Source organism: Zalophus californianus, chromosome 17 (genome assembly GCF_009762305.2).
Source record: "Zalophus californianus isolate mZalCal1 chromosome 17, mZalCal1.pri.v2, whole genome shotgun sequence".
Classification (NCBI taxonomy): Eukaryota; Metazoa; Chordata; class Mammalia; order Carnivora; family Otariidae; genus Zalophus; species Zalophus californianus.
In genome coordinates, this window is record NC_045611.1 from 42,673,344 (window position 1) to 42,687,644 (window position 14,301).

Genomic DNA, 14,301 nt, shown 5'->3' on the forward strand with positions numbered 1-14,301 from the left:
AAAACAGAACATATAAACATAATCTAGTTTTTACAAAAAAAAAACATCTACAAGTACAAATATAGGCTGTATAGGAAACATGTAATCAGTGGTTATATCTATTTAGTGATATTTGGTAGATTTTTATTTAGCTGATCTTTTTCCCCCTAATTTGTTTGCAGTGATTATGTGATGTAAAAGGTTTTGTGCACCAGAGTGCTCAGCCCATGAAGTAGGAGTTCTGAAACTGTCTGTTGATATTTTCACCAGCAGGTGAGAGCAGCATGTCCAGAGGCAGAATATATATAATCTTATGTGAATAATTAGCATTTGGTGTTGGTTCCACCACCCTTGGGCACATGTTAGCTTTTCTTTCCTTTCCTTGTTCTCTCTCCTATATATAGCGTGGCAGCTTGCTCTAGGTTAATACCGACTGCAAAGAGATCTTTGTTGTTTTGTTAGTTGCCTTTTTATATAAAAATTTTTAAATATTTAAACACTTGCTGTCATCGGTTTTTAGGTCAGACTATACATAATTTCAGTAAGTTTGTTTTTTGCATTTTTATACCGTAATCTAATCTTTGAAAAGCACTTTCCATAGCCTGGGCATGGTCCACTGCATTCTCTATTTCTCTGGAGACACATTTAGGTCTCTATATCACATTCTGGTCTATCGGTTAGGTCATTATGTAATAACTCTGGAATTATCATATGAACAAAAGAGCAAGGTTGAGGATACTTGGAACCAACTGTTATGTTTAAGGTAGAAGTAAATATTGCAGAGAAAGAAATGAGTGAATAACTTTGGAATTTCTGATAAAAGCGGCCAATCCAGATCGACTCCATTCACTCTAGACTTTTAAACTGATCAGAAAAAAGTGCTAGAATTCCTGGAAATGTTTGACAGTGTGGTGTATGTGACAGTTTTATTTGTCCTTCACTCCGGGGATGTGAGAAAGACAGATTGTTAAGTGAGGTTGAGTAGAACATGAACTTGGTGAGACACTGTGTGTTTTAATGTGAAAATCACAAGGCATGTTGGGAGATGGAGTAGATTTGGGCATTCCATCATCCCACCACAGGCGTATATTCAGGGCTGAGTCAGGCCTTTCTTGGCCGTAGAACGGCAGTAACTAAAACCAAATTTTGAAATATTCTAGGAAGGTAGAGTTCCATTGATCCTCAGCATCGGTGGTGTAGAAAGAGCATGGTCTTTTGGGATTCAAAATAGGATGACCTTAAACCAAAACCTGTTTTAATTAATAAAATGTAAACATCACCAAAAAGAAAAGGTTTTCTGGTTCTGTCCATCAACACAACACCCTTAGCTGTAAATGTGGTATGTGTACATGGATATGGAAAAGTGAACTCATACCCTTTCCCGCCACCATCAGTGAGTTCCAGAAAACAAGGTTTCCCTTTGGTAGATCCTTGATGGCTGTTTTTGTTTTTTGGTTTTTTTTTTTACAGATTTTATTTATTTATTTGACAGAGAGAGACACAGCGAGAGAGGGAACACAAGCAGGGGGAGTGGGAGAGGGAGAAGTCAGGCTTCCCGCTGAGTAGGGAGCCTGATGTGGGACTCGATCCCAGGATCTGGGATCATGACCTGAGCTGAAGGCAGACGCCTAACGACTGAGCCACCCAGGCGCCCTTGATGGCTGTTTATATCCAGAATGCTCCGTGGACATTGACAGGCAGGAGTGGCAAGGTCACTGATGGTTTCTATTCAGGATTTGGGCCTTTATGAGAAATTTAAGTCAAAAGTAAAAGGCTTCTTTTAATGCAGAAGTCTGAAATTCCATCAACTCAGGATGCTATGGATAGATTAATCTTCTTTTTTTTTTTAGTTTTATTTATTTAAGTAATCTCTACACCCAACCCGGGGCTCCAACTCACCCTGAGATCAAGAGTCACACACTTCTCCAACAGCCAGCCCCTAGATTAATCTTTCAAAAATGCAAATGCCAATTAATTCCGATTGCTTTATTCATAATTCTTAAATGAGACTGATGTGCTGAAGGACTGAACAGATGTTTTTGGGTTTGGAATTCCTCAAGAGGTGGGAGAAGCTGCTCTTTCTCCCAAGCCCTCTGTACCCTCTCCCTGTTTCACATTGCTGTTTCCAGCCAGTCTTTGCAGCTGCGCTCTGCTGTGGAATCATAAACTTGGAGACTCATGCCATCCAGGAGTGCCACAGCCTACCCCACTTGATACTTGTGTCCCAGTCCCTTTTCCACTACCAGAGAAGACGGAGCCATGCCTCCCAGTCTCCCTTCCCACCCCAGGGCCTGACACCATGCGGGAGAAGTCAGGGTTCCTGCACAGGGCTCCTCCCCTCTTCTTAGTAGCCACCACTATTGTGGCCACGTCCTGGATCCTATCCTAGGGAGACAGAGTGGCCTGATGGTTAGGAACACAGCTTTTGGAACATATCTGGCATCAGGTCTCTGTTCCACCTCTTACCATCTGCATGGCCTTGGAGCAGGCTTCTTTCTCAAAGCTTCAGTGTTATCATCTGTAAAATGGATACATTTCTCTTCCCCACAGAGTTGCTTCACTGCAAGTAAAGTGCTTGGTATGGGTTTCAGCACTCAACAAACGGTAGCTGCTGATAGAGCTGCAGGTGTCTGTCCGCCGACATTTTAAACTCCGGTGTCTCTGACCGCCCCACTCACCCATTTCCCCAGGTTGTCACATCTGTTCTGCAGCCTCACGGAATCCCGCAGTCCAGGCAATGTTCTCCATGTGAAGGACAAAATAGCTGCCACAGCCCTGAGGTCGCATGCTTTCGAATTCACAACGTTAGAGTGTATTTCCTTCCAGGTTTGTCAGGAGGCCCCAAGGACTGGCCCAGGTCTCGGGGGAGGCCGGTGGGGTCTGTTACAGGAGGAGACCTGGGCTCTGACAGGAGGTGGGCAGAGGCAGGCTGGAGGTTGAGTTCTGTCCTCTCTCAAGAGAAAGTAGTGTTTATGCGTCTGTTACTTTAAGCCTTTAGAGGAGATACCCTGTGAAATAGCTTTTCCAAAATCCAGGGTAGCCATTGATTTGATTGGCTTTTAGTGAATTGTTCACAACACAGATATTTTGTTGCAGCTGTAATTAGGACTGATGCTCCATGTATCGTGGCGGCGGTGGAGAGGAAGAAGATTGCTGAGCTCTGGTTCTCATCATTCCTTGTTCACAGGGAAGAAAATTTAGATTAAATGACTCATCCAAGGTCAAACATACCAAATGTCTGCCTTTTAAACCGTCCTGCATCTTTCCCCGACTTATTCCTGCAGCAGCCTCCTCCTTCCACCATCCTACCAAGAGGGGCACCCTTCCCAGCCCCATCCTCCCATCAAGCAGCACTGTCCTATCCTGGACCCGGGGACATGAATAATTATGAATAATAATTATTCATAATTATTATTATGATTAAATTATAAATGATGATTTAATCATAAATATGAATAAGTATGAAAAGCCTGCATCAGGCTTTTCCCAGAATTTTCCCTTTTAGAAGGGGGAGGCGTAGTTTCCTGCTCCCTTAGCCCTTCCCTCAGAGAGCCTTTTCCTTCCCAACTCGGCCCTTTGCGTTCCTTCTCCGTTGGCCCCTGACTTAGCATATCAACTCAGCAGTTTGTTCCCCACCATTAGAAAGTAACCCTCATGGGGCGCCTGGGTGGCTTGGTTGGTTGAGCATCCGACTCTTGATTTCAGCTTGGGTCGCGATCTCAGGGTCGTGAGATCAAGTCCTGTATTGAGTCCTGGATCCGACTCCATGCTCAGCAGGGAGTCTGCTTCTCTCCCGCTCCCATAGATAGATAGATAGATAGATAGATAGATAGATAGATAGATAGATAGATAGATGATAGATAGATAGATAGATAGATAGATAGATAGATAGATAGATAGATAGATAGATAGATAGATAGATAGATAGATAGATAGATAGATAGATAGATAGATAGATAGATAGATATCTTTTAAAAAAAACCGAAGGAAAGAAAGAAACCCTCATGAGGACAAGGACTTGCTCATTGTCTTTCTTGTAGTATCCTTTGGCCTTTTGTTGTGCTTTGTACATATCAGGCATTCACATATTACATATTTATTGAACAAATGAATGACTTAATTGTATTGGTCAGAAGCCATAAGAATGTGACCCCAGAGCAAATGGTACCCAGCATCTCCACTTCCCCCTTCCTCTCTTCCCCATAGCCTGCCAAGAGGCTGAGGAAGAGTTTGTGTGTCCGAGGAGCCAGCTCCACTCTTCCTCCTGTGTTTGCACTGTGTGGGGCTTCAGGATACCCTCATTCTGGCCTAGGCCAGTTAAGGTTGAGTTTGTCGTGTGCCTGGTCTCAGCGCTGCCAGCCCACAGCTGTACCCAGCTGTTTCAAGCCTGTTGGAGGCAGTGGGGCACAGTGGCAAAGGGCACGGACGCTTGAGGCAAGTGACCACTCTGTTACATCCAGTTTGTGTTCCCGTGACAAAGTGTCATAACCTTTCTGTGCCTTGGTCTTATTGTCCGTAAAATGGGAATGACTTCATACAGTTGTTCCTAGGATGAAATGAGATAATCCATGGTAGACCTTTAGCATAGGTGAAGTACATGCGGAGTGTTCAATGAAGGCTGGCTGCTAGTATGGACAAGACTAAATATATGCTGTTTATTCTGTTCCTGTCACATGACTCTAGGTTGCTAGGGCCGCTTCCTCTGTGTCCCTCACCCTGCTCCATTTGGCACAGATCATTGATGGGGAGGAGCTTTGAGGCAGGTATGAGTGGAGACCCAGGAGGTTTGGGTGGGAGTTCAGCCTCCAATTCTAATTGTTCTCCATAGAGGGCTGATGCTTTGGTGTGAGATTTGTGTGAGTTTGTTTGTTTTAGTCTGGCCCTGGTGACTTCCACAGGGGAAAATCAGAGGGAACAAGTGGTTACAAGTTACCACTGAGACTTGCCTGACTTTTTCTCCAGGAAGCAGAGCTCTGACCAGTGGAGATGGAAGAGGACAGCATCTAAAAATTGTGTGCTGGAAGGTGAGAGGGCCCGACTTGGGTCTTATTTTTAGGTGCTTCAAGGGACAGGACTAGGCCGGAGGGTGAGCACCGGGGTCGGATTTTAGTTCCTTGTAAAAGCAATGGAAACCATTCCCCAACCGTTACCGCCTCCCCAAGGCACTGCACTGAGCGCTGGCAGCAAGTGGGCCCTCTCAGCTGTGCTCCTACCAGTTGAATAAATTGCAAACTCAATAGAGTAATTTCTTGAGTAAGTAATCTACTGTGTGAGCCAATGAAATATGATAGACCCTCCATGGAAAAAATGTGAGTGTTATGGAACATGATAAAAGAGTTGCAGATAGTTTTGTTGTTGTTGTCAAATTTAGTATGGGCAAAACAACTGTAAAAATTTAAGGGAAGATGTCAATAATCTGGAAGTTCTCTGCTCAAGTTGCTTTGTGAGTAACAAGTTCTTACTCTCCTTTATTTTTAATTTTTTAGAGAAGTTTTATTTATTTGTTTGTTTGTTTGTTTGAAAGAGGGCAGGGGCAGAGGGAGAAGCAGACTCCCCGCTGAGCAGGGTGCCCGATGCGGGGCTCGATCCCAGGACCTGGAGATCATGACCTGAGCCAAAGGCAGATGCTCAGCTGACTGAGCCACCCAGGCATTTCTCTTGCTCTCCTTTAAAGAAAAAGAAGTAGGAAATCATAGAGAACACCTTGTAGCTAGGGTTATCTCAAGAAAGCAAAGAGGGAATAACAACATCAGAGAATAGGGGCGCCTGGGTGGCTCAGTTGCTTAAGGCGGCTGCCTTTGGTTCGGGTTGTGATCCCGGGGTCCTGGGATCGAGCTCCACATCGGGCTCTTCGCTCAGCAGGGAGTCTGCTTCTCCCTCAGCCTGCCGCTCCCCCTGCTTGTGCTCTCTCTCTCTCTCTCTGTCAAATAAATAAATAAAATCTAAAAAAAAAAAATTTCAGAGAATAGTTTTGGCGATTGCCAAGGGTGGCAGATAAATGCACATTTGTATCTTAAAATATTTATGGTATATAGTATTTTTGGCATATGAATTATTATAGTTATATATTAATAGTGTATATTAGCATAGTATTATGTATATAGTATTTTTTTAAAGATTTTATTGATCGGGCGCCTGGGTGGCTCAGTTGGTTAAGCGACTGCCTTCGGCTCAGGTCATGATCCTGGAGTCCCGGGATCGAGTCCCACGTCGGGCTCCTTGCTCAGCAGGGAGTCTGCTTCTCTCTCTGACCCTCTTCCCTCTCGTGCTCTCTATCTCTCATTCTCTCTGTCTCTCAAATAAATAAATAAAATCTTAAAAAAAAAAGATTTTATTGATTTACCTGAGAGAGAGAGAGCTTGCGAGCACAAAAAGGGGGAGGGGTAGAGGGAGAAGGAGAAGCAGACTCTCCACTGAGCAGGGATTCCCGAGGCAGGGCTCCATCCCAGGACCCCAGGATCATGACCCGAGCCAAAGGCAGACGCTTAACCGACTGAGGCACCCAGTCACCCTTGTATATATATATTTTTTTTTTCTTTAATGAATTCCCTACTTTAATGGAGTGCTCCATCAACCAACTAACTACTGATATGTATCAGGAGAGTGAGTTTCTACTGTTGTGACAAATAGAGTTATCCAGTATGTTTTCTTGACTCCTAGAAGACTGGTCTATCAGTTTTGTTTCCTAAGACTGAAATTATGACATAGAGCTATGTTAATAACACTGTTACCAAAATAACTTGTATCTTTGGATTCCATTTCTAATAGAATTCTTAGAGTCAAACTGACCTTTCAGATTTTCAATCATATGGCTTTTACTGTGCCTTCTGAATGCTGTGTGCACATAACTGGAACTGTGAGTTCCTCTGGTTCATTAGGAGCCCAAAGACAACCAGGGTTAGTGTGAGCCAGAGAGCACGTGAGGGGAATGGAGAAGAGGAGTAGGGGGCCGGGTGGGAACTGGGAGGGCCCTTTTGAACCTTGGGGTTTGCTATTTGGTTGAAACATTTTGTCTTGTAGACATCAGGCACCCAGGTGCAAATGTGAGCGCAAAGATCCTTCTAAAGCATGGTGACTCTCTAACTCCCTGTGATTTCAGGTTTCTGGGTACCGTTACCTTCTGCCCATATTGGTAGTTAACAATGTATCGCACGAATGCAGTAGACGCACAAGCTAAACCCCCTGGCTTTCTTGTTTTCACAGGTGTTGGGGCGATGTTTCTTGACAGTGGTGCAGGTCCATTTCCAGTTTTTGACCCAGGCCTTACAGAAGGTCCAGCCGGTGGCTCACTCTTGCTTTGCCGAGGTGGTTGTGCCAGACAAAAAGAACAGCGGTGGCGGCAGCTTCTCCAGCATGAGCCACACGCCCGAGTTGGAGGAAGCTGTGCGCTCCTGGCGGGGGGCTGCCGAGGTAACCCTGACCTGGGGGAAATGAATGCCCTGTGTTCAAATAGCGGAGGCTCCACAGGACCTTTGCCTGTTGGTTCCTAAAAGAGGTGTTTTATTTAGAGGTGTTAGTTTTAAACTGTTACCGTTCACTTGTTCATTCACTTGACAGTGAATGCCTTTGTGAATGCCCACTTCATGCCAGGCGCGGGCCAGGCACTGGGGTGACAACCTCTACTCCCAGCCTCCTAAGAGAAAGGGCCTACAAAAACAGGGCCTCCATCACAGCCCTGAATACAGGGGCCTGTAATGGAGGTGTACAGGAGCCCAGAGAGAGGGCCCTGCCTCCAGCTAGGAGCAGGGCCGCAGAACTTCAAAGAAGAGGGGCCAGGGAGAAGAGGCTGGAGCCTCAGTCCGGAAAGACGGGCCAGAGCTGGCTGCGGAGGGTAAGTTCTCAGCCAGGCAGCCAGGTGGGGTGTGGTGAGGGACGACACATTTCTTGTAGGCATTTTAATACTCCTTGGTGTCCAGAGATGTCCTGCCTCTGTTTTTCTGCTCTTTTCACAGCCAGCTTCTTGGAGGAATTGTCCACCTCACCTTTGAGTCATTCTAAAAGACATTATTATGAAACACTTCAAGCATTTACGAAATGTCCCACATACCTTCTTCCTTTTAGCTTCGTCAAGTTAATCTTAACTTTTTACCAGTTGCTTCATGCCTTTTATTTACTTACTTACTCACTTACTTATTTTTAAGTAGGCTCCATGCCCAACATGGGGCTTGACCTCACAACCCCAAGAGTAAGAGTCGTGTGCTCTACCAACTGAGTCAGACAGGTGCCCCTTTCCTGCCTTTTATTTTTAACTGAAAAAAAAAATTTATTTACAAATGCAGCTGAGTTCCCTTTGTACCTTTTTACAGTCTTACTCACATCCCTTCCTTTGTAGTGATAGCCTCTTTTGAATTAGGAGTTTGTGAGTCCTCTGTATATTTTTGTATTTTTACTCTGTATGCGTGTATCCATAGATAACGTAAGTTATTATTTTGCCCAGTACAAAACTTTATATAAATGGCATCATTCAGCTCACTGAAATCTGGCTTCCACTCCTACACAAGAACAGGCATTAACTTGTCAGGGTTACCGGTGCCTTCTGTGTGGCCAAATCCAGGGAACCGTTTGACTCCAGTCGGCACTCTCGGCAATATGGGCCCTTGGAGACTCTCTCTCCCTGTGGCCTCCCTGAGCCAAGTGTTAACCTCTTGGCTCATCCTCTGCGTCTGCTTCGCTAGCTTCCGCTCTCCAACACAACTTACGGATGTCAGTTTCTGAAGGCTCAGTTCGGGGTGCCCTTCTCCCTATAGGGTCGCCATCTACCCTTGGGACTTTAAGAACTGCCTTTGTGCTGGGGGCCCGCAAATATGTGTGACCCGTCCACTTCTGTGGGCCCCAGGCCCCTGTATTCAGCTCTTGCTTACCTCAGGTACCCAGGTGGCTCAGGCTTAGCTTTTCCCCACACCCCTGGGGCTCCCCAGATTTTCCCCATGCTGGCAAGTGCTGCCATCCCACACTGGGTCCTTCGTGCAAAAAACTTGCGAGTTCTCTTCCTGTCTTTGTGTCATATCTACATCCAGTCCATAAGCCCTGAAGGTCCCACCCCGAGTATTATCCCAGATCTGCCCCTTTCTGTCACTGCCCTTGTTTAGGGAATCACTACTCTCCCCTGACCCCTGCAGGAAATGAACTCCCTCTCCCTGTCTTGCCGTCCTTCATCACTCTCCATTTAAAAGTGGATGATGTTGCTATTTCCTTAGGGTAAAGTATAGACCCTTCACCATGAGCTGCCTCGTCCCACAGAGTCTGGCTCCTGCCCTGCTCAGCAGCCTGATCTGTGGCCACTCTCCTCCTTGCTCACTGGGTTCTGGTTTCTTCACTAACATGTCTGCTCATCCATCCCCCACTTCCGCTGACTGCCTCCTCCTCCGTAAACTCATAACCGAAATGCTGATTTCTCGGTGTCTAGGATGCTCCCTGTTACAGTTCTGTTTTCCTTGGTGTGTCTTCCTCCATTTTAGATGCTTTCAGTGTTTTGTTTGGCCCATGAGGCTGTCAGCTCCAAGATGGCAGGGACGAGGTTGTGGGCCTGACTGCCTATCCAGCGACACCCAACACAGGAGACCTTGTGGGTTAAATATTCGAGTGAAACAGTCTTAGAGAGTCAAATGGTTTTAAACTGTGAAACTGTTAGGGTTCAGGGACTGGATGGAATGGTAGTCATAGGTAATTTGTGGAGCTTTGGGAACTTTATAGCATTATAGCTGCTAATGACCTTCCTGCAATTTTGTTAAATATTACAACTCCTACACCAGAAGAACAAAAGAAGAACAAAAATTAGCTGTTAAAAAATGTCATTTGTTGCACAGATATTATTGCAACAAAAATAGACATGGAAAAATTGAAAGACAGTTCATCCTGAATTCTTCCTCCCATCTAAGAAATTAAATATATTTTTTTCTGTATTCTCTGGTCCTGACCCACATGGATAGGTAACTTACATTTCATGGCAACAAAACATTGATTCATTTTTGTCTTGTTTCTCTGTCTTGATTATGTACTCTTCATAAATATTTAATGACCAAACAATAAGTATTTAATGTTTTTGTGCAGATTTTAGAAGTACCGTTTTTCCTTTAACATTCCAATGTACCTTTTTTTCCTGTTCTGTGTTGGTGTGGCTTTTTACTTCGGTGTAGAGGAGCACCTAACCTTATGTGTTCTTTATTATTATTATTATTCTGGAAACTCCAAGTGCCAGTATTCTAGCTTCTCTGTCTTTTAAAGCAAAGAAATAAAAAATGTGAAGGTTTGACATATAAAAAGATTAATAACAGACGGGTACATCTTCTTTCGAGGGTTTCTTAAGTAAAGTGGTGCTGTGTCAGCTTTGCTTTCTCTTCAAGATGCTTGATTTAAGGGGGTGCCTGGGTGGCTCAGTCGTTAAGTGTTTGCCTTTGGCTCAGGTGATGGTCCCAGGGTCCTGGGATCGAGCCCCGCATGGCCTCCCTGCTGGGTGGGAGGCCTGCTTCTGCCTCTCCCACTCTCCCTGCTTGTGCTCCCTCTCTGTCTCTCTCTGTCTCTCTCTCTCTCTCTCTCTCTCTCTCTCTCTCTCTGTGTTAAATAAATAAATAAAATCTTAAAAAAAAAAAGACGCTTGATTTCATCTTCCTAAATTTCTGGCTGCTCACTTGGTAATACAATTTGGAAAGTCTGGTGTACATCTAATGCTTAGATAGTTCCTCGCTTTAACCTTGTTTTTGTTTTTTGTTTCTTGTTTTTTAAATGTTGCTAACGTCTGTCACATCTCTGTCACCTACTGGCCATTGTTTCTTGTTGCAGGCGACATCCAGACTGAGGGAAAGAGGCTGTGACGGCCGCCTGGCAGGTATTGAAGTTCAGCAGCTCTTCTGTTCTCAGAGCGCAGCGATTCCTGAGCACCAGCTCAAAGAACTGAACGTGAAAATCGACAGTGCTTTGCAAGTAAGCGTTTTAGAACTGGCACATAGTTATCTGAGGACAGGAACATGGGAGGGAGTTCAAGTTGTGATGTTGAACCAGTTGGAAGGAATAGTAAGATGGTAGTTGACCTGAAGTCTTAATTTAATTAACTATAGAAATTTTCCATTTCTGTGGTCACTGGATGTTGTCATTTTATGATCTGCTATATAATCTTGATTCTTAAAAAAACAATTTCTTTGCAGGCTTATAAAATAGCTCTGGAAAGCTTAGGCCACTGTGAATATGCAATGAAAGCTGGTTTCCACCTGAATCCAAAGGCAATTGAAGCCAGTTTACAGGTATGCTTTTCTTTCTGGTTACTCTTGAGCTGTGGTATGGCAGATGCGCCACCCCAAGTGAACCAGGTGTCTGGGCAGGTGTGCCGTGGGTCACCTCTCCTCTCCTCTCCAAACCTCTCGCAGGGCTGCTGCAGCGAGGCTGAGGCGCAGCAGACGGGGCGGCGGCAGACCCCCCCGCAGCCCATGCAGTGTGAGCTTCCCACCGTCCCCGTGCAGATAGGATCCCACTTCCTGAAAGGCGTCTCCTTCAACGAATCAGCCGCCGACAACCTGAAACTTAAGACGGTAGCTTTCCATGGGGTTTCAGCAACCGGGTGTGAACATGGAAACAGTGCTTTAGGGACACCTAAGGGCTTGTAAAGAATATAGACTAAACAAAACTGAAGTCAAAGCAGGTGGTATTAGTAAATTGGTGTCTAAAAGCAGACCATGGGGCACCTGGGTGGCTCAGTCATTAAGCGTCTGCTTTCGGCTCAGGTCATGATCCTAGGGTCCTGGGATCGAGTCCCGCGTCGGGCTTCCTGCTTGGCGGGAAGCCTGCTTCTCCCTCTCCCTCTGCCCCTGCTTGTGTTCCTGCTCTCGCTATCTCTCTCTCTGTCAAATAAATAAATAAAATAAAATAAAATAAAATAAAATAAAAGCAGACCATGGTGACTTATGAGACATTTGGCAAGTTTTATTCATAATTTTGTTAAATGTTTAACATAAAGTGTTTTGAAAGTGCACTATAAAATGCTATTTACAATTGATGGTTTAGTGGACTTACACAAATTAAATAAGAAGAGAAGTCTTGTCATACAACTGCAGTAACTATGCGCATTCATGGGGCATCATGTGTGCCAGGCATGGAGCCAAGGGCTCCATGTGCACTGTCTCATTTAATGTTCACCCATGAGGTGGGTGCTGCTCTGTTCTCTGTTTGACGGATAGAGGAACGAAGGCCCAAGCTCACACAGCCAGAAAGGAGTAGACTGGAATTTGAGGTTATGCAGTCTGTTTCCAGAGCCTGCATACCTGACCACTTGGTCATCCAAAATAAAGTTGAGGTTTTCATTGGTATTTGTTTTTACCAGATGATTTTGTCTCCTTATTTAGAGGGATTCAGAATTTCAAAATTCCTCAACCAGTTTGCATCGATGCTGTATTTTGTGCTAGTATAGAAATCACATATACGTATTAATGTACATATATCCGTATTCTCTGAGGGTATCTGATGATAATTACTTGAGACATTAAAATGACATGATTTGGGGGGGTGGGGACTGAAACAAAATGCTTTCTTCTTGAGGGCTACTGTGTGCCTGTAAATTCATTTCAAGACATTTTAGAATCTTGTACAGCTTTATCTTGAGCAGTGAGCTCTCCTCTTTTCTTTTCAATCCGTAGCATACGATGTTACAGCTGATCAAGGAGGCGGGCTGCTACAATGGAATCACACCCAGGGATGATCTTCCTGTGACTGAAGTACTGAACCAGGTGTGCCCGTCCACATGGCGGGGCGCCTGCAAGACTGCCGTGCAGCTGCTCTTTGGCCAGGCTGGACTGGTGAGCAAGCGTATGGGATGCATGGGAGAGAGAGCCGGGAGCCATGCCTCCAGCAGGGGAACATGGGGTGTGGGCACAGATGTGGAAATACTGAAAAATTTTAAAAGTTCTTTGGTCCTGCAGGGTGCAGACCACATGGAGAAGGTAAAAGAACAGCAGCATTAAAACGCCTTTTTGTTTTCTTTTATAGGTTGATAATCTGATATGTATTTGCTGGGATCCTAGTTGCAAAATGATGTTGCAGGTTTTCCTCATTTTAAAGACACCTATACATTAATAATAATTTGATGGGGAGGGCCTCCTTGCCTCGCTTGCCTACCCTGGAGTGACAGTGGATGTCTTTCTGATGCTCAAACATGCCAAGCTTCTTCCTATCTCAGGCCTTTGCACTTGGCTGCCCCTGTTACCTGAGAATACTCCTCTCTAGTCTCTATGTGACTCACTCCTTAACTCCCTGATGTCAGCTCTGAGAAACCTCCATGGTATAAGTAGTCCCCCCGACCAGTCACTTTGTATCCCAGCTCTCTGTTTACAATCTCCTTCTTAGCCATAAAATAACAACATCAACTCAGAAGTTGGTTTAGTCTTTTCACCTTTGGAGAGAAGAGTAACTTTTTTGCCAGAGTTGCATGGGATCAGGAAATCAACATTTGAAAGCACCATTTAGCTTTTTGTTTGGCATCTAAGACCCATATAACCTTACATACTTGATCCCACTTTCTAGAACTAAATGACTAGTTTTTGAAAAGATGCAGCATTTTAGTCAGCGGTTAAAGGAAACTAACTCAAGATTAAGAAAATTTTAAAAAACTGTTTCTTACTCCAATTCCTCCTTTATTCGTGAATGGAACTGTGGGGATGATGCTGTCCTTTTGTTTCATGCGGATGAGGGCTCAGGTGGCCTAGCTCAGGGTGGCGCTGCCTTATGTAGGGCCAGGTGAGGGCCTGTCCACAGTGGTGAGTTACACCTCTTTTAGGATGTAGTTCTTATTACAGGAACCCCTCAGAGAAGGAGTAAGCTGGAGGCTCCCTGCTGAAGTATGTGAGAGCCTGCTGCCTCTAGGAGATTGATCCATATTCCCAGAGATCTTTTTAGCTGAAGCTAGGAGAAACATGGCGTAAATTCTCCAAAACGGAGTAAAAAGTAAGGCAGAAGGACACACAGGCTGTTTTGGGAAAACATTGTAGGTTAAAAAAAAAAAAAAAAAGTCCCATGTTACTGAGAGAGCAGAAACTTCTTCCAGTTCCTTACTCCATGCTCCCAGGGCACCTTTGTGTGTGACTGACAAAGAACCGTTAGACTATGGCTCTAGAGATGGGCGGAGAGAGGAAGCACCTGCCTGGTCCAACAATGGCTATTACTTGGACAGGAAGTCTTTTCCAAAGGACATTGCACACCAGCTGTGGGAACTCTGTTTACAGAAGTGGAAATCAGCTCCATTAGAGGCTGAATTTGGAATCATAATAAGCAGTTTTGCATGGCTTTTGAAATCTAACAGATTTATTTATTTCTTTTTAAGTAATCTCTACACTCACTGTG

At 44.7% G+C, this 14,301-nt stretch overlaps 1 protein-coding gene across 5 annotated transcripts in view; it reads left to right on the plus strand.

Moving 5' to 3' along the window:
- GARRE1 (granule associated Rac and RHOG effector 1) overlaps positions 1-14,301 on the plus strand; it is a 79,042-nt gene that overhangs the window by 48,001 nt on the left and 16,740 nt on the right. For 4 of the 5 annotated variants that reach the window (XM_027618179.2, XM_027618181.2, XM_027618178.2 and 1 more), the window contains exons 3-8: positions 7,183-7,389; positions 10,759-10,899; positions 11,121-11,216; positions 11,340-11,501; positions 12,603-12,761; positions 12,952-13,005. In XM_027618179.2, the coding sequence (XP_027473980.1) occupies positions 7,183-7,389; positions 10,759-10,899; positions 11,121-11,216; positions 11,340-11,501; positions 12,603-12,761; positions 12,952-13,005 (819 nt within the window). The remainder of the gene's footprint in view (positions 1-7,182; positions 7,390-10,758; positions 10,900-11,120; positions 11,217-11,339; positions 11,502-12,602; positions 12,762-12,951; positions 13,006-14,301) is intronic. The other variant, XM_027618183.2, reaches the window with a different exon arrangement.